At 38.7% G+C, this 21,145-nt stretch overlaps 1 protein-coding gene across 5 annotated transcripts in view; it reads left to right on the forward strand.

Moving 5' to 3' along the window:
* TANC2 (tetratricopeptide repeat, ankyrin repeat and coiled-coil containing 2) overlaps positions 1 to 21,145 on the forward strand; it is a 366,596-nt gene that overhangs the window by 200,636 nt on the left and 144,815 nt on the right. For all 5 annotated transcript variants that reach the window (XM_069541695.1, XM_069541696.1, XM_069541692.1 and 2 more), the window contains one exon: positions 17,958 to 18,106. In XM_069541695.1, the coding sequence (XP_069397796.1) occupies positions 17,958 to 18,106 (149 nt within the window). The remainder of the gene's footprint in view (positions 1 to 17,957; positions 18,107 to 21,145) is intronic.

Raw genomic sequence — 21,145 nt, forward strand, 5'->3', positions numbered from 1 at the left:
AATCCTAATCGCAAAACTACCTAATTCCTGAGTGTCTCATCATTGTTCTTCCCAAATTTGGTGTAAAGCAAGCCTCTGATGAGCTTTCTTGATATATTAGTGTTCTGTGTGGATGTGGAGATTCCCTCCCCAACTCTTAACTACCTTTATTTTATTTGTTAATGTTTGTTTATTTTCTTAATTTTTTGGCCAAACCATGAAGCTTATGGGATCTTAGTTCCCTGTCTGTCTGTAGTCTGTAGGAAGCACTGGAAGATGACTGTGCTTAGTCGCTCAATCTTGTCCAACTCTTTGTGACCCCATGGACTGTAGCCCAGCAGGCTCCTCTGTCCACAGGGATTCTCCAGACAAGAATACTGAAGTGGATTGTGGCGCCCTCCTTCAGGGGATCTTCCCAACCCAGGAATCGAACCCAGCTCTCCTGCATTGCAGGTGGATTCTTTACCATCTGAGCCACTAGGGAGCATAAAGGGATGCATAGTCAGCAGGATTTGAACCTGGGCAGGGAGACCCCATAGGATTTCTAGTCCATCACCTTAACCACTCGGTCACAACTAGTTCCCTAATCAGGGATCAAACCCAGACCCTCAATAGTGAAAGCTTGGAGTCTCAACCACTGGACCGCCAGGGAATTCCCTAACTGCCTTTGTATTGCATCAGTCAATTCAGTCACTCAGTTGTGTCCGACTCTTTGCGACCCCATGGACTGTAGCACGCCAGGCTTCCCTGTTCCATCACCAACTCCTAGAGCTTACCCAGATTCGTGTCCATCAAGTCGGTGATGCCATCCAACCATCTCATCTTCTTCCATCCCCTTCTCCTCCCTCCTTCAATCTTTCCCAGCATCAAGGTTTGTTCCAATGAGTCAGTTCTTTGCATCAGGTGGCTAAAGTATCAGAGCTTCAGCTTCAGCATCAGTCCTTCCAATGAATATTCGGGACTGATTTCCTTTAGGATTGACTAGTTTGATCTCCTTGTAGTCCAAGGGACTGTCGAGTTTTCTCCAACACCACAGTTCAAAAACAACAATTATTTGGCACTCAGCTTACTTTATGGTCCAACTCTCACATCCATACATGACTACTGGATGTGTTTATATACTAGCAGAGTAATACACAAACACACAACTAGTACTTGCAGCCTACTTTTCCAATAACATTTATATAAATGCACTTATGTAAATTTAAAAGAGGTGACAGAAAGGTCATTATATACAAATCAGTGTTTCTATATTCTAGCAAAGAACAGTTAGAAAAGTAAATCTAAGCACAACTTCATTTACAGTAACATTAAAAATCATGAAATATATTGGGATAAATTTGATAAAATGTGTACGCTGAAAGTTGTAAATAAAGCACAAAGATCCAAATAAATGAAAAGCTATATCATATTTATGGATTAGAAGATTCAGTATTGCTAAGATAGCTATTTTGATTTAAAGGAACCCCAAGAAAAAGTGTTTTTAGAAATATATAAGGTTTAAATGATTGCAAATGTAGATATTTACATGATTTTAAAATTTTTATAGCAATCAAGTGACCTAGAGTGGCCACAGCAAGTTTTCAAAAGAACAACCAAGTTAAAGGACTTCCATTATTCTTCAGTAAAGGTGTCAGGGAAATGAACATCAACCCTTACCTCTTACCATGAGCATAAGTTCACTTAAAGTACCATAGACCTAGAGGATATTTTTACCCCCTATAGTGTATGTATAGCTGATTCACTTTGCTGTACAGTAGAAACTAGCACAATGTTGTAAAGCAGCTATACTCCAATAAATTTTTAATAATAAAAATTTAACAAAAATAGTACCATAGACCTAAATGTAAGAGCTAGGAGCAAATCCATGCAATCTTAGAGTAGGCAAAAATTTCTAGGATAGAAGTGTGAGTTATAAAAAAAAAAATTAAAAGTTGGGCTTTATCTAAATTTAAAACTTTTACTCTTTAAGACACTTGATAACAGGAAATGGCAAGCCATATATTGGGAGAAAATATTAGCATACATATGTCTGACAGATTTGTATCCAATATAAAGAATCCTTACAAATAATAAAAGAATCTTAATTTTTTTTAAGTATAAAAAATTTGAAGAGAAAATCACAAAAGATGTAAGAAGGGCCAGTAAATACATGAAAAGATGTACAACATCATCAGTCATCAGTTCAGTTCAGTTTAGTCGCTCAGTCATGTCCAACTCTTTGCAACCCCATGGACTGCAGCACCCCAGGCTTCCCTGTCCATCATCAATTCCTGGAGTTTACTCAAACTCATGTCCATTGAGTCGGTGATGCCATCCAGCCATCTCATCCTCTGTCGTCCCCTTGTCCTCCCACTTTCAATTTTTCCCAGTATCAGGGTCTTTTCCAATGAGTCAGTTCTTCGCCTCAGGTGGCCAGAGTGTTGGAGTTTCAGCTTCAGCATCAATCCTTTCAGTCAATATTCAGAACTGATCTCCTTTAGGATGGACTGGTTGGATCTCCGTGCAGTCCAAGGGACTCTCAAGAGTCTTCTCTAGCACCACAATTCATCTTCAGCTCTCAGCTTTCTTTATAGTCCAACTCTCACATCCATACATGACTACTGGAAAAACCATAGCTTTGACTAGACAGACCTTTGTTGGCAAAGTAATGTCTCTGCTATTTAATATGCTGTCTGGGTTGGTCATAGCTTTTCTTCCAAGGAGCATTAGTCATCAGAGAAATGCAAAGTGAAACCTTGAAATACCGCTGTACACCCTTGGTATGGCTAAAATCAAAGTGTCTCACAATAGCAAGCATTGGTGAGGATATAGAGAAACTAGAACTCTTACATACTACTTGAGAGTATGAACTGAACAGTCACTTTGGAAACAAGCGATTTCTTAAGAAGTTAAACTTTTAAACTTTATAACCCAGCCATTATACACCTTTGTATTTGTCCTAGAGAAATTAAAATATATATCCACACAAAGGTGGGCTTAGTTGTCAGCTGCTTGTAGAATCTTCTCGGACCAGGGATTGGACCCATTCTCGGACCCATGTCTCCTGCATTGACAGATGGATTCTTTTTTTTACCTTCATCAGTGCTTTTTTTTTCCTGGGTTTTTTATTGGGGTTTTGGGGGGGTTTTTTAGTCTATTGTTTTACTTATTTCAATTGGAAGATAATTACTTTACAGTATTGTGGCGGTTTTGCCATACATTGACATGAATCAGCCACGGGTATACATGTGTCCCCCCCCCCCCATCCTGTACCCGCCTTTACCTCCCTCCCCACCTCCCTCCTCACCTTATCCCCCTGGGTTGTCTCAGAGCACTGGCTTTGGGTGCTCTGCTTTATGCATCATACTTGCACTGGTCATCTGTTTTACATATGGTAATATGCATGTTTCATGCTAGTCTCTCAAATCATCCCACCCTCGCCTTCTCCTACAGAGTCCAAAAGTCTGTTCTTTACATCTGTGTCTCTTTTGCTGCCCTGCATGTAGGATTATCATTACCGTCTTTCTCAATTCCATATATGTTATTATACGGCATCTGTGTTTCTCTTTCTGTGTGATAGGCTCCAGTTTTATCCACCTCATTAGAACGGACTCAAATGTGTTCCTTTTTTTTTAAGCTGAGTAATATTCCATTGTATATATGTACCACAACTTCCTTATCCTTTCTTCTGCCGATGGACATCTAGGTTGCTTCCATGTCCTAGCTATTGTAAATAGTGTCGCAGTGAACATTGGGATGCATGTGTCTCTTTCAGTTCTGGTTTTCTTAGTGTGTATGCCCACCAGTGGCTCTGCTGGTTCATATGGCATTTCTATTCCCAGTTTTTTAAGGAGTCTCCACACTGTTCTTCATAGTGGCTGTACCGGTTTGCATTCCCACCAGCAGTGTAAAAGAGTTCCCTTTTCTCCATACCCTCTCCGGAATTTATTGTTTGTAGACTTTTTGATGATGTCCATTCTGATCAGTGTGAGATTCTATGTCATTATGGTTTAGATTTGCATTTCTCTGATAATGAGTATTGTTGAGCATCTTTTCATGTGTTTATTAGCAATCTGTATGTCTTATTTGGAGAAATATCTGTTTAGTTCTTTTGCCCAATTTTGATTGGGTTGTTCATTTTTCTGGTATTCAGCTGCATGAGCTGCTTGTATATTTTGGAGATTAATTCTTTGTCAGTTGTTTTGTTTGCTATTATTTTCTCCCATTCTGAAGGCTGTCCTTTCACCTGGCTTCTAGTTTCCTTTGTTGTGCAAAAGCTTTTAAGTCCCATTTATTTATTTTTGTTTTATTCCCATTACTGTGGGAGGTGGTCATTGAGGATTTTGCTGTGATTTATGTCGGAGTATTCTGCCTCTGTTTTCCTCTTAAGAGTTTTATAGTTTCTGGTCTTATATTTAAGTCTTTAAATCCATTTTGAGTTTATTTTTGTGTATGGTGTTAGAAAGCATTCAAGTTTCATTCTTTTATATGTGGTTAACCATTTTTCCCAGCGCTACTTGTTGAAGAGACTGTGTTTTCTCCTTGTATATTTTTGCCTCCTTTGTCAAATATAAGGTGTCCATAGGTGCATGGATTTACCTCTGGACTTTCTATTTTGTTCCATTGATCTATATTTCTGTTTTTGTGCCAGTACCATTCTGTCTTGATGACTGTAGCTTTGTAGTATAGTCTGAAGTCAGGAAGGTTGATTCCTCCAATTCCATTCCTCTTTCTCAGGATTGCTTTGGCTATTTGAGGTTTTTTGTGTTTCTATACAAATTGTGAAATGATGTGTTCTAGTTCTGTGAAAAATGTGATTGGTAGTTTGATAAGGTTTGTATTGAATCTATAGATTGCTTTGGGTAGTATACGGATTTTCACTATATTGATTCTTCCAATCTGTGAACGTGGTATACTTCTCTATCTATTTGTGTCATCTTTTATTTCTTTCACCAGTGTTTTATAGTTTTCTATATACAGGTCTTTTGTTTCTTTAGGTAAATTTATTCCTAAGTATTTTATTCTTTTTGTTGCAGTGGTGATGGGATTGTTTCCTTGATTTCTCTTTCTGATTTTTCATTGTTGTTGTATACGAATGCAAGGGATTTCTGTGTATTAATTTTATATCCTACAGCTTTACTATATTCATTGATAGTAATTTTCTAGTGGCATCTTGAGGGTTTTCTATGGAATCATGTCATCAGAAGATGGATTCTTGATTAGTGAACTACCAGGGAAACCCAGGCATTGCTTTTATTGTTGATCACTGGTAGGCAGTGACTTTAAAAATTAGGAGGTCAGTTTGGGGAAGATGTGGAAGAGTTCCATGTCAGCTCTAGAGCTTACTGTGACAGATAGCAGCCACTATTTATCAGTCACCAGTTTCTAGTATTCATCAGAATATCAGTAACTCACTTCCAGTTTCATCAGAAAAGAAAAAATTTAGGTTACCATTTAAGAGCTAGGAAATGAAAACATGACCAGGTTTACTTTGGCAGTTGGGCTAAGCTAATCATAGGTTTTGTAACTCTGTTAGAGAGAAAGCATGGGTTTCTTTATTTGATTAAATGTGGTACAAATTTCTGAGTCTTGAAATAGATGAGAACAAGCAGTTTATAATTAACAGATCATAAAGGAAAATGTAAACAGCCCGATGAGAAAATGCTAAGAGAATGCTGAGAATTAAAAGTCTGTGGAACTATTCTGTGTGTAGCCTGCCATGTTAGGAATACAGATTAGCAATTTGGATACATTAGCTATTAGACATTCATTTCTTGGCACAGTTTAAGTCATCGTTTAATCCCTCTGCAGTTTGAGAACTTTTAGTCGAAGGGACTTTTTGCAGATGTTGTGAAGTTTAAACCACCTCTGAAAAGAAAATTCACGTCATCCAGAAAAATAAACACCAGAATATTCTGAAATATTTACCACTTGCTTTTTTGCAGCATCCTGGTTTTTGCCTGCATTATATTTCTCAGCATTTAAATTACTATGATTAAATCAAATTACTTTCTTCTTTTCCACACGAGACTATAAGCTCCTTAAGGATAGGGACTGTGTCCATTGTCCATAAATGTATATCTAGTACCTCACACAGTGCTAGACACACAGAAGGTACTTAGTAAATATTTATTGAATTAATTCTTGCTTTCCTATATTGTCTGTGGAAGTTATTCTGCTGGATACCATTAATAAGATAACCATTTAAACAATTTGTACTTAATACTCACATATTTCCTAGCCACATAATGAGTCCAACAGCCAGGCAGCCTGTACTTCAAAACTGACTGTCACTACATAGCTCAGCTGGTAAAGAATCCATCTGCAATGCAGGAGACTCCAGTTCAATTTCTGAGTTGGGAAGATCTGCTGGAAAAGGGTTAGTCTACCCACTCCAGTATTCTTGGGCTTCCCTTATGGCTCAGATGGTTAAGAATCCGCCTCCAATGCAGGAGACCTGGGTTCCATCCCTGAGTTGGGAAGATCCCCTGGAGAAGGGAAAGGCTACCTACTCCAGTATTTTGGCCTGGAGAATTCCATGGGCAAAGGAACCTGCCTGGCTACAGTCCATGGGGTCGCAAAGAGTCAGACACCTCTGAGCGACTTTCACTTTTTCATTTTCATGCCTGACTCTTGAAAAGGGAATGGCTACCCCCTCCAGTATTCTACTATTCTTGTGTGGAGAATTCCATGGACAAGAAGTGCCTGTGGGCTACAAGTCCGTGGAGTCATAAAGAGTTGGACATGACTGAGCGACTAACACACACTCTTAACTCTGTAACCAGGGTCAAGCAAAAACTTAGTCTTTGTGTGCCTCACTTTTACTATCTGTAAGATAAGGAATGTTGTGAAGATTAAATGATTTAATATATGTAAGTGAAAGTGAAAGTCGCTCAGTCATGTCCGACTCTTTGCGACCCCGTAGACTGTAGCCCTCCAGGCTCCTCTGTCCATGGGATTCTCCAGGCAAGAATACTGGAGTGGGTTGCCATTTCCTCCTCCAGGGGATCTTTCCGACCCAAGGATCGAACCCAGGTCTCCCGCATTGCAGGCAGGCGCTTTAACCTTTGAGCCACCAGGGAAGCAAGCACTTGGAAAAGTACCAGAGAGTAATATCTCAATAAGTTACTGTTATTACTACTGGTACAGAAATACAACATTCTTTTAAAACAATGCTAAATATGCTGTATTTTCAGTTTTGATCTTGGAGTTCTGTCTTTGTGTTGAACTGGTAAGTCATACAGAACTTGAATCTGAAAATTGTTCCCTCTTCTCTTTTTCCCTCACTCTGTTGTTAAGAAATCAAATCAGTCTTTCAAGTATGACCTCCTGAAAAAACCTACTCTCCTCTTTTTCCTCCTCCATCCTTCAAGAACAAGTGTAATTGTTTATCTCTCAACTCACTATTCCTTTAATTTACAGAGTAGTTCTTGTATATATTGGCTTCTTTCTATCCTTATGTCATTTTTCCACTTTAAGTTGTTAACTGGTATAAGAGAGGGGGAGAAGGAAATGGCAGCCCACTCAAGTATTCTTGCCTGGGAAATCCCATGGACAGAGCAGCCTGGCAGGCTACAGTCCATGGGGTCACAAAAGAGTTGGACACGACTTAATGACTAAAACAAAAACAACGTAAGAGAGGAATGGTGAGGTAATTTTTTATACAAATTTTAACTATATATAGCATTTAGTTTTTCAGTAGTTTTAGATTTCTTTCTTGAAGGAAAAAAAAGTATTGTGATTATCGTTTCATTCTCAAACCCAGTGTCCTATGACCTGAGTACATTTTCTATCATATTTAAAAGTTAAAATATAACGTAAATACAGAACGATATCAGAGAGACAATTCATTGGAAAAGACTCTGATGCTGGGAAAGATTGAGGACAGGAGAAGGGGATGACAGAGGACAAGATGGTTGGATGACTTCATCGACTCAGTGAACATGAGTTTGAGCAAACTCCGGGAGGTATTAAATGACAGGGAAGCTTGGTGTGCTGCAGTCCATGGGGTTGCACCGAAGAGGACACGACTGAATGACTGAACAACAATTCAGATAATAATTATGCATCTCTGTGAAATTATATGACATGAACGCCTGTATAACCACAGACACAGAACGTTCCCAGCACCTCAGAAGCTTTTCTCATGCTTCCTCTGCACAGTATTCCACTCCATGTAAGTGTGACCTTTAATCTGACTGCATTATCATTTATTTCCTTTAGCAGTTTCCAAACTTTACATAAATGAAAACATTTAACCTATACTCTTTTGAGCCTCTCTTCTTTTGTTTAATTGTATCTTTATGAGATTCTCTTTTATTGCTGTCGTGTTTCATTGTATGTCTACTATTGATGGGCATTTTCAACTTTGGCTGTTATGAACAATTTTATGAATGTTTGCCACATCTATTTCAAAGCCCCTGTGTTTACTTTTCATTTTGTTATATACCTAGTAGTGGACTTGCTGGGTCATGGGGTTTCAATATATTCCATCTAATTTTTTTTCCGAATTTTATGCTACCAATTTACATTCATGCCAGAAAAACAAGTTAACTGTCCTTTTGCCCCATATTCACTTCAGTCACTCAGTCATGTCCAGCTCTTTGCAACCTCATGGACAGTGGCATGCCAGGCTTCCCTGTCCATCACCAACTCCCGGAGCTTGCTCAAACTCCTGTCCATCGACTCGGTGATAACATCCAACCATCTCATCCTCTGTTGTCCCCTTCTCTGGCGTTCAGTCTTTCCCAGCATCAGGGTCTTTTCAAATGAGTCAGTTCTTCCCATCAGGTGGCCAGAGTATTGGAGCTTCAGCTTCAGTCCTTCCAGTGAATATTCACGACTGACTTCCTTTAGGATTGATTGGTTTGATCTCCTTGCAGTCCAAGGGACTCTCAAGAGTCTTCTCCAACATCCCAGTTTATAAGCATCAATTCTACAGCACTCAGCTTGCTGTGTAATCCAACTCTCACATCCATACATGATTACTGGAAAAACCATAGCTTTAACTAGATGGACCTTTGTTAACAAAGTAATGTCTCTGCTTTTCATATGCTGTCTAGGTTGGTCATAGCTTTTCTTCCAAGGAGCAAACGTCTTTGAATTTCATGGCTGCAATCACCATCTGCAGTGATTTTGGAGCCCAACAAAATAAAGTCTCTCACTGTTTCCATTGTTTCCCCATCTATTTGCCATGAAGTGATGGGACTGGATACCGTGGTCTTAGTTTTCTGAATGTTGAGTTTTAAGCCAACTGTTTCACTCTCCTCTTTCACTTTCATCAAGAGGCTTTTTAGTTCTTCTTAGCTTTCCACCATAAGGGTGGTGTCATCTGCGTATCTGAGGTTATTGACATTTCTCTTGGCAGACTTGATTCCAGCTTGTGCTTCATCCAGCCCGGCATTTCACATGATGTACTCTGCATATAAGTAAGCAGGGTGACAATATACGTCCTTGACGTGCTCCTTTCCCAATTTGGAACCAGTCCATTGCTCCATGTCCAGCTCTAACTGTTGCTTCTTGACCTGCATACAGATTTCTCAGGAGGCAGGTCAGGTGGTCTGGTATTCCCATCTCTTGAAGAATTTTCCACAGTTTATTGTGATCCATACAGTCAGAGACTTTGGTGTAGTCAATAAAGCAGAAGTAGATGTTTTTCTGGAACTCTCTTGCTGTTTTGATGACCCAGTGGATGTTGGCAATTTGATCTCTGGTTCCTCTGCCTTTTTAAAATCCAGCTTGAACTTCTGGAAGTTCTCAGTTCATGTGCTGTTGAAGCCTGGCTTGGAAAATATTGAGCATTACTTTGCTAGCATGTGAGATGAGTGTAATTGTGCAGTAGTTTGAACATTCTTTGGCATTGCCTTTCTTTGGGATTGGAATGAAAACTGACCTTTTTCAGGCATATGGCCACTGCTGGGTTTTCCAAATTTGCTTATTAAGTGCAGCACTTTCACAGCATCATCTTTTAGGATTTGAAATAGCTCAAGTGGAATTCTATCACCTCCACTAGCTTTATTTGTAGTGATGCTTCCTAAAGCCCACTTCACATTCCAGGATGTCTGGCTCTATGTGAGTGATCACATCATCATGGTTATCTGGGTCATGAAGATCATTTTTATATAGTTCTTCTGTGGATTCTTGCCAGCTCTTCTTAATATCTTCTGCTTCTGTTAGGTCCATACCATTTCTTTCCTTTATTGTGCCCATTTTTGCGTGAAATGTTCCCTTGATATCTCTGATTCTCTTGAGGAGATCACTAGTCTTTCCCATTATATTGTTTTCCTCTGTTTCTTTGCATTGATCACTGAGGAAGGCTTTATTATCTCTCCTTGCTATTCTTTGGAACTCTGCATTCAGATAGATATATCTTTCCTTTTCTCTTATGTCTAATACTGAGGGCAAGAATCTCTTAGAAGAAATGGAGTAGCCCTCATAGTCAACACAGGAGTCTGTAATCCAGTACTTGAGTGCAATCTCAAAAACAACAGAATGATCTCTGTTCATTTCCAAGGCAAACCATTCAGTATCACAGTAATCCAAGTGTATGCCCCAACCACTAATGCTGAAGAAGCTGAACTGTTCTATGAAGACCTGCAAGACCTTCTAGAACTAACACCAAAAAGAGAAGTCCTTTTCATCATGGGGGACTGGAATGCAAAAATAGGAAGTCAAGAGATACCTGGAGTAACAGGCAAGATTGAGTTAAAGATATTTTTCCCACTTTGTGACTTGCCTTTTTACTGTTTCAGTGGAATCTTTGGTGAACAGAAGTTTTCCTTATTAATAAACTTACCTGTCTTTTTCTTTTGTGGGTTAGTGCCTTTTGTGTCTTACTTGAGAAGTATTTGCCTAGTCCTAGTTCATGAAGATATTCTCTTAGGCTACCTTCCAGAAAATGTATTCTCTTTTGTATTTGGGTCTGTACTCCACCTGGAATTGATTTTTGTGTATGGGATGAGGTAGGACAGGTTTCATGTTTATTCTGACATAGAGATCCATCACCAATTATTGAAAATGCCATTCTCTCAGGGTCACCCTGTAATGTATGAGGCCCTGTGTTAATATTTTTGGTGAGATTTTTGTCTATATATGCAATTTAGTTAAAACACATATTACAAAATTAATGGGTCTACTTGAAGCACATTGTTTTATCAATGAAGATTTGGAGTAAGGGATAGAGATGTATACTTATGTATTTGTTTATTGTTTCATCATTGTACGTAAAGATTCTTCATAGTAGCTGGGCACCATCTCTTTATGTTAATGTCCAGAAGATATTGCTTTATAGTCTTTATTGTCAAATGTGCCATTGTTGTCAAATTTCATATTACCCACTGCAAGTAAAATGTAGCATACTCATAAAAATAAAAAAAAGAGAGAAAATGCCATTCTCTTACTAAACAATTGCAGTGGCATTTCTGTCCTAAATAAGGTGACTCCACTTATATAGATATAGTTCTGGATTTTTTATCCTGTTCTCCTTGTCTTTTGGTCTATGCTTGTACCATTCATACTCTCTCATAATTATTTTAGCATTAGATTAAATCTTGATGTTAAGTAATAGCAGTCATTCTTCTTCACATTTTCTTTACTATCCCCAGACCTTTCCATATCCATGTAAATGTTAGAATATTTAGTTTTAAGGTGCTGTCTTCCTCATTCAATCAAAGCCTATTGCATAAACACACTGCTTCCAAATAGCCAAGATAAATTTCAGTAGCTTTAGTCAACAAAATGTATAAATGATATATGGTTTATTTTGTGTATAATAGTGTCTTATAGTGATTATTTTTCAACAAACTACCAGCCATCTTGTTTTGTGTATCATATTCCAAGTTCATTGTTACTGAAGAAGTCACACTAGGATCCCACTCGAAGAAAGTGCTATCTCTGTTTAGACTCATACCTTCATTGGGTATAAACATGTCTAAACCAGATGTTAGGAAGAGGACACATTCTGCACGTTGCCTGAATGGTCATGGATGAGACAGAAAGACAGATAAGATATTTGGTATGACAATTTCAGAGGAATTTAGAGAATCTTGAACAAATACGCTCGGCAGAGGGGAGGTAGGAAATGATACCTAGCAACATTACGAGAGGCTGGAATCAAGGATGACAGTAGAGCTTAGGGATTAAGAGCCTGAGGCCTAGATCCAGATTTCCTAGTTCAGTTACTTAATAGTTTTCAAATTTTGGCAAGTTATTCAACTCTCTGTGATTCACTTTCCTTATCCATAAAATGGGGATAAGACTGCCTACCTCATAGGGTTGTTATGACCATTAAATGAGTTAATGTATATAAAATGCTTAGAAACAGTATCTGGCATATAAACTAATCCCCATATGTGCTGGATGTTGTTATAATTTTAAAAAGATAATCTGAAAAACTGAGATATATTTTTAGTTTCACTTACTCGTTCTGTGTCATGATATAATCCCCCACCCTTGACATATACAATATAACACCAGTAAAGTCCTGTCCATGCACCATTGGCTTCCCAGGTCACTTAGTAGTAAAGAATCCTCCTGCCATTGCATGAGACCCGTGTTCAATCCCTGGATCAGGGTGATCCCTGGAGAAGGAAATGGCAACCCTCTCCATAGACAGAGAAACCCAGTGGGCTGTAGTCCATGGGGTCGCCAAGAGTTTAACGTGACTGAGCAGTGGAGCATGCATGCACACACCATGCACCATAAGACTAAGGCTCATTGAAGACTGAAAAGACGATGGCAGAATGCAGTAGTGCAGAAAACAGACCCTACACTCAGGAAGGAAATGGTCCAAAGGGTAAACATGCATAGTAGTTGGAAATTGAAGCAATTTTACTAATAAGAATCCTCAGAAGTAACAGGTTGGGCACTTGTTTTCCTGCTATGTTGAGTTCATTCAATTTGATAGATTTCTAAAAGGATAAGGGGTTGCAAAGAGTCAGACATGACCTGACAGCTGAACAACAACAAAGGATAAGGTGATTCGAGCTGTTTCAGGGTTTTTCAACCTTAATACTATTTAATGACTTTCAGGGCTCGATAATCCTTTGTTGTGGGGAGATGTCTTGTGCATTGTAGGATGGTTAACAGCATCCTTGGCCTCTACCTACCAGGTGCCAGGAGCAACACCCCACCCCACAGTGTGACAGCCAGAAATATCTCTGGTCATTGCCACATGTTCCCTGGGGGCAGAATTGTCACCAGTTGAGAATCACTAAGGCGGCTCAGACGGTAGAGCGTCTGTCTACAGTGTGGGAGACCTGGGTTCTATCCCTGGGTTGGGAAGATCCCCTGGAGAAGGAAATGGCAATCCATTCCAGGACTATTGCCTGGAAAATCCCATGGACAGAGGAGCCTGGTAGGCCATAGTCCATGGGGTTGCAAAGAGTCGGACACGACTGAGCGACTTCACTTTCACGTTATTTAAAAGAAACTTCCCTGCATAATTTTTTCTCAAAGTTCCAAACATTCACAGTGATGGAGAATAGAATGATGCACTGCTATGTACTAACTTCCTAGCTTCAATAATTTTGACAACTTGTTTTATCAATATCTTCCCCGTTTTTTCTGTAGTAATTTCAGCAAAATCTGGTCACTATATCATTTCTCTGATCAATCCTTTGATGTAAAGGATATGATCTTGGAGACTTCTTCAAAATAATAAATATTAGTGTCCTTTAAAAGAAATATTTAGGAAAACAATTAAGATACTTGAGCGACATAGTAAAAATAACTGTAACATGAGTAAAAGAGCCTAGAAGAAAAAGGAAGAATTTGGTTTATTTTTCTGCTGGCCTCTTTCTTAAGTGAGTAACATTTGGACTTTTGTGAATAATGCATGAAATGATAATGTAATTATAGTCTCTGCCTGCCATTTGTATGTAGTGTAGTAGTATGTTGTGAAATCTAAAGAGGTCAGGGACTTTTGCATTTTATTATATCTTCAAAATAACTTTTAGCGTTTTACCCATAATCTGTTTACTTTTGATTTCATGTACTATAAGTATTCTTGTTATTGTAGTAGGCTTTGATAAATTTTAATAATATTAAATAGATGACTTAGTAGTTTAGAAATTCCACACACTATAGTCACAAAATGAAAAATTCTTTCTAGTAAGAGTTCAAAGGTGGAAATTTGCTTGAATGAAGAGAGGGGATTTGTTTGTTTTTATTGAAGTATATTTCACTTACAATATTGTGTTAGTTTCAGGTTTACTACATAGTGATTATTTTTGCAGATTATATTCCATTAAAGATTATTATAAGAAAATGGGTGTAATTCCCTGTGCTGAACAGTATATCCTGTTGCTTATCTGTTTTACATGTAGTTTGTATCTGCTAATCCAATACCCCTGATTTATCCCTCCTTCCTTCTCTCGCCCCTTTGATAACCACAGGTTTGTTTTCTCTCTCTGTAAGTCTGTTACTATTTTTTATATACATTCATTTGTGTTATTTTTTAGATTTAGGGTACTTGTTTCAAAGATGTATTTGCATATATAACAACTTTTTCCTGAGATTTTGTTAGAGTACCTTTGTTGGGCAGAGGCAGAAAGAGAAGGAACTGTCTATAATGTTGGATGTTATAGAGGTGATAAAGCCCCAGGGATATCTTTCTGTTCTGTGGCAGAGAAATCCATTTTTGTTATTTCTTGGAGAGGAAGTGGAGAAGGGAATATAGATCCCGTTTTTCTACTCTGACATAAATCCAATAAGAATTCTGTATAGATTTTCCACACTTTGAGTTCAGTAATGCTATACAAAAATGTGGGGCTTCCCAGGTGGCTCAGTGGTAAAAGAACTGCCTGCCAATTTAGGAGACACAGGGGACATAGGTTCGATCCTGGGGTCCGATGAAATGGCAACCCACTCTAGTATTTTTGCATGGAAGATCCCATGCATAGAGTAGCTTGGCGGGCTACAGTCCCCATGGACTTTTGGGGCTAGATAATCTCATTTTCTTGCCATTTGGAGTAATTTAATGTGTAACACAGACTATCCAAAGAAATTAAGCTTTTGTGCTTTAGTATCAAACCATATGACACTATAGTTAACGCTTGCTATGGTGAAAGGATAGCAAGAAAAAAAAAAAAAAACAATTTCGGTAATACCATATATGGGATATGTGCTACCGTGAATTGTTATAAATATACTTGAGCATAAAACAAAATCTGAAAAAATGTTGACAATGAATCAAGTTAATGTAAACAGATAAATTCAGTTTAGGTAAATTAGTTCTGCATCACATTTTATGAAATAGATCATCTTGTCCCCTGGCTCTTCTTTATATCTGTAAATTTCTGTAAATTCTTTATTTGGAAATAAATTTATTTTGATGATGAGACTAAGGAAGATCCTCATATTGACTTTGTTCAGCAGCCCTCAGTGAAAAGGTCTCAAAAAGAGCAATATCTGTAGTTGGTAACCCCTGAAAAATAGCCTAAATACAGAAGCTTAAAAACTAATTGTATCAAAAGAAGGTAGCAGACTGGAAATAGAAGATTACAGTGAAAGCCAGAGATCAAAAAATTTAGGGGTCTAAATTTCAGGTTAAAAAAGTGAACCTGAGTGGGTTTCTTTTTGGAGTGATGAAAATGTTCAGGAATTAGAGTGGTGATAAACTTATGAATATACTAAAGCCACTGAGCTGTATACTCTTACGGGGGAAGAGCTTATGGTATATGAATTATACATCAGTTTTGAAAAATTGACCTGACTGGGAAAGTGATAGTTCAGGGCAGGAACCCAACCAGAGTGAGTAGAGCACCTGTATGCAGGGTAGCAGTGAGCAGCAGTGAGGTTTGTTACATGCAAGGAGAATAGATTAAATAAGTAAGGAAAATGAAGATCAGGTTTTTCACTGTTGCAGAAAAGTTACAACCTTGGAAAGGAAGAAATTCAGATTTAACCCTGTGGTATTGAATTAGGTCTCATCTGTGAACTTTTGGGGGGGGGGTGTTTATATATGGATTTACAGATTAAAATGAATATAGAGCTGTGTGTATGCATATATGTATGAACATAACTGTCTAACTTTGCCCATGTGGTGGACCTGCAGGGCAGTGACATCCTCATCTGATGAGCATATCTGATATTCTAAATATGTTTACCCTCTTAAAAAAAATTGGGCTTTCTTGGAAAAAAGGACTGATTCAAGGGCTAGGGCAGAGATGATAACCTGCAACATCTTGTGACAGAAAGCAAAGAGGTACTCAGGAAATGACAGGGATATGTTAGAAGGCTACAGGAGCCAAATTGAAAAGATTTGCTCTGGGATGATTTGTGCAATAAAATAAATTATAGCAGTACCAGATTATAACTCATTGAGTAAAATAGGAGTCTTTGAGTTCAGATAGGTAGGTACATAGACACATAGATAAAGGAAGAGAAACTAAACTGTAAAAGAGTGATGAATTTAGAAAAATAACTATTTGGCAAGCATGATAGTAATTAATTTAACTGGGAAACATTAATGGATGCCGAAAATAGTGGGCAGAAGTTTATTGAGGAGAGATTCAAACTGCTGTTGTATGCCAGTGTTCATACGATTGTTATTCATATCTAGTACATGGAAACAACTTAAGTGTCCAATGTGATGGACAGATGACTAAATAAATGGGTACATAAAATAGAATATAATTTAGCCATGACAAGGCGTGAAATTCTGATACATGCTATAACATGAATGAACCTTGAAAATGTGCAAAGTGAGATAAGCTAGACATAAAAGGACGAATATTGTATGATTCCACTTATATGAGGTGCCTAGAATAGACAAATTCCTAGAAACAGGAAGTAGAATAGAGGTTACTAGGCTTGGGAAGTTTTGTTTAGTGGATGCAGTTTCTCTGGGGGGTGATTAAGCAATTCTGAAAATGGAGATGGTTGCACGATGTTGTGAGTGCACTTATTGCCACTGAATTGTATGCTTAAAAATGGTTAAAATGACGAATATTGTTACATGTATTTTTATCAAAAATTTTTTTAATTTCAAAATTTGGTGAGGAATGGAATGTGTATATATTCTCAAAGTATCCCCCCACAAAACATTTATTAATTACAAAGAGAAATTGCATAATTTTAGAGTGAAAAAAACCTGGCAGACACTACCATAACCAAGTGATCCAAATTAACACAGCGTTAATTTTGTGAAAGTGCTGCCAAAAATGCTTACCCTGAATTAAATCATGAGATACCGTGAGAAAATTTGAAATTGAGGGACATGGTACAAAATATCTTACTTACAATCTTCAAAAGTGTCAAGGTTGTGAAAGTTAAGACAAGACTGAGGAACTTTTCAAGATTGAGAGAGTCAAAGAAAACTGAGAGCTAAATGCATTGCTTAATCCTGAATTGGATCTTTTTGCTAGAAATGACATTACTGGATAAATATCAAAACTTAAATGGGGTCTGTGCATGAGATCACAATGTAAAATGTTAGGTTCCTGATTTCTCTGTTGGTATTGTGGTTATGTAAGAAAATGTCCTTGTTCATAGAAAATGCATACTATCTGGGCCTGATGGGGTAGCATGTCTATATTTTAAAGGGATTAAGGGGAAAAAAATTGTTCTTTGTACTATTCTTGAAACTTTTTTGTAAGTTTGAACTGCTTTTAAAATAAAAAAGAATATTTACACAAACTAAGGAAAAAAAGATAAAAGAACCTGAATGAAGGCAGTGATTGTGGCCAGGAGCTAGATCCCAAGACTAGGACTTGTATTGGAAAGCCAACTGCCACAGAAATGGGAAACTTCTTTTGAGTGAGTTACAAAAACATTCTCTCAAACTCAAGGGTTTCAAGTAAATATATTGAGAATTCTGAGTAGACTGTCAATTGTAATATGTAACAGTGGAAAAATAAGCTTCTGGTCAGGGACCTCGTAATTTTGGATTTAGAATGTGAAAACAAAGGAAATGACCAAACAGAATGTAAAAATAGTTGTGAAACTGGCCATTTTATTTTGAAAGATTCAGGTGTTTCAATGTCTTCCTGTTGCAGGTGATGCTGAACAGGATCTTGGTCCCCCTCCGTCTGTAGATGAGGCAGCAAACACACTCATGACTCGTCTGGGTTTCCTCCTTGGGGAGAAAGTCACGGAAGTTGAGCCAGGTGACCAATACAGCATGGAAGTACAGGATGAAAATCAGGTAAACTGCTTCCCGTCAACCTATTGAAACATGGGATGAATCGGCCTATTATAACCAGGAAAGAAAAAATGTTGCAGGGCATGGATGTGGGTCTTGTCAAAACAATGATCCCAAGTGTCAAGTGCCTTTTCAGGCCTGGAATATAACTTCATTTTCCATAATCACTGTATTTCTTCAGTTTATGGAACACCTGTTAGTTTAAAAAGCCATTTCAAGGTTTTGATTCCTTTATTGAATGAATGAGGAAATAACTAAATAAACCAACAAACGTGTGTGTGTGCGTGTGTGTATAAAAGCACCATACCCCTAAATTGCAGAATGCACATTGTTTTCAGATACACATGGATTATTTAGCAAATTTACAATATTCTGATTCATAGACCAGATCTTGACAGATGTAGGCCTTCCCCGATAGCTCAGTTGATAAAGAATCCACCCTCAACGCAGGAGACTCCAGTTCAATTTCTGGGTCAGGAAGATGCGCTGGAGAAGGGATAGGCTACCCACTCCAGTATTTTGGGGCATCCCTTGTGGTTCAGCTGGTAAAGAATCCTCCTGCTATGTGGGAGACCTGGGTTTGATCCCTGGGTTGGAAAGATCCCCTGGAGAAGGGAAAGGCTACCCAAACCAGTATTCTGGCCTGGAGAATACCATGGACTGTATAGTCCATGGGGTCTCAAAGAGTCGAACACAACTGAGCAACTTTTTCTTTCACTACTTTAGTAGAATTAAACGATTATAAAATAACTTAGAAAATGATAGCTAAAAGATAACATATAGAAAATCAAAATCCCCAAGTATTTGGATATTACTATACTCCTAAGTAGCCTTTAGGTTGGAGAATCACAAGATATTAGAAAATAGTTTAAACTGAAATAATAGAAACAAAATAAAACTTGTAGTATGTAAAGATACATGTTTAAAAACTTTAGGAAACATAACATTCAGTTCAGTCGCTCAGTTGTGTCCAACTCTTCGCAACCCCATGAATTGCAGCACGCCAGGCCTCCTGTCCATCACCAACTCCCGGAGTTCACTCAGACTAACGTCCATCAAGTCAGTAATGCCATCCAGCCATCTCATCCTCTGTCGGCCCCTTCTCCCCTGGCCCCCAATCCCTCCCAGCATCAGAGTCTTTTCCAGTGAGTCAACTCTTCACATGAGGTCGCCAGAGTACTGGAGTTTCAGCTTTAGCATCATTCCTTCCAAAGAACACCCAGGGCTGATCTCCTTCAGAATGGACTGGGTGGATCTCCTTGCAGTCCAAGGGACTCTCAGGAGTCTTCTCCAACACCACAGTTCAAAAGCATCAATTCTTCAGCGCTCAGCCTTCTTCACAGTCCAACTCTCACATCCATACATGACCACAGGAAAAACCATAGCCTTGAGTAGACAGACCTTAGTCAGCAAAGTAATGTCTCTGCTTTTGAATGTGCTATCTAGGTTGGCCGTAACTTTTCTTCCAAGGAGTAAGCGTCTTTTAATTTCATGGCTGCAGTCACCATCTGCAGTGATTTTGGAGTCCCCAAAAATAAAGTCTGACACTGTTTCCACTGTTTCCCCATCTATTTCCCATGAAGTGATGGGACCAGATGCCATGATCTTCATTTTCTGAATATTGAGCTTTAAGGCAACTTTTTCACTCTCCTCTTTCACTTTCATCAAGAGGCTTTTTAGTTCCTCTTCACTTTCTGCCATAAGGGTGGTGTCATCTGCATATCTGAGGTTATTGATATTTCTCCTGGCAATCTTGATTTTAGCTTGTGTTTCTTCCAGTCCAGCATTTCTCATGATGTACTCTGCATAGAAGTTAAATAAGCAGGCTGACAATATACAGCCTTGACATACTCCTTTCCCTATCTGGAACCAGTCTGTTGTTCCATGTCCAGTTCTAACTGTTGCTTCCTGACCTGCATACAGATTCCTCAAGAGGCAGGTCAGGGGGTCTGGTATTCCCATCTCTTTCAGAATTTTCCACAGTTTATTGTGATCCACACAGTCAAAGGCTTTGGCATAGTCAATAAAGCAGAAATAGATGTTTTTCTGGAGCTCTCTTGCTTTTTCCATGATCCAGTGGATGTTGGCAATTTGACCTCTGGTTCCTCTGCCTTTTCTCAAACCAGCTTGAACATCAGGAAGTTCATGGTTCACGTATTGCTGAAGCCTGGCTTGGAGAATTTTGAGCATTACTTTACTAGCATGTGAGATGAGTGCAATTGTGAGGTAGTTTGAGCATTCTTTGGCATTGCCTTTCTTTGGGATTGGAATGAAAACGGACCTTTTCCAGTCCTGTGGCCACTGCTGAGTTTTCCAAATTTGCTGGCATATTGAGTGCAGCACTTTCACAGCATCATCTTTCAGGATTTGAAATAGCTCCACTGGAATTCCATCACCTCCACTAGCTTTGTTCGTAGTGATGCTTCCTAAGGCCCACTTGACTTCACATTCCAGGATGTCTGGCTCTAGATGAGTGATCACACCATCGTGATTATCTGGGTCATGAAGATCTTTTTTGTACAGTTCTTCTGTGTATTCTTGGAGAAGGAAATGGCAACCCACTCCAGTATTCTTGCCTGGAGAATCCCATGGACAGAGGAGCTTGGTGGGCTATAGTCCACGGGTCGCAAAGAGTCGGACACAACTCAGCGACTTCACTTCACTTCACTTCACTTCACTTCTGTGTATTCTTAAAAACCAAAAATCTGAAAAATTAATGATTTAATATTCATCTCAGTGCAGGAGACACATGAAACTGGATTGGATTCCTGGGTCAGGGAGGTCCTCTGGAGTAGGAAAAGGCAACCCACTCCAGTTTTCTTGCCTGGGAAATGCCATGGACAGAGGAGCCTGGTGGGCGACAGATAGGCCATGGTGTCGCAAAGAGTCAGACACGACTTAGTGATTGAGCACACTCGCATTTACTGCTGTATCCTCTGCACCTGGGACAAACTCTTCTATTAGTAAGTGTTCAATAAATATTTACTGCCTGAATAAATGGCCTCCTAACAGGGCTCTGCTTCCACTTTTGCCTCCTATGGT

The sequence above is a fragment of the Ovis canadensis genome, chromosome 11 (assembly GCF_042477335.2).
Source record: "Ovis canadensis isolate MfBH-ARS-UI-01 breed Bighorn chromosome 11, ARS-UI_OviCan_v2, whole genome shotgun sequence".
NCBI classification, from domain to species: domain Eukaryota; kingdom Metazoa; phylum Chordata; class Mammalia; order Artiodactyla; family Bovidae; genus Ovis; species Ovis canadensis.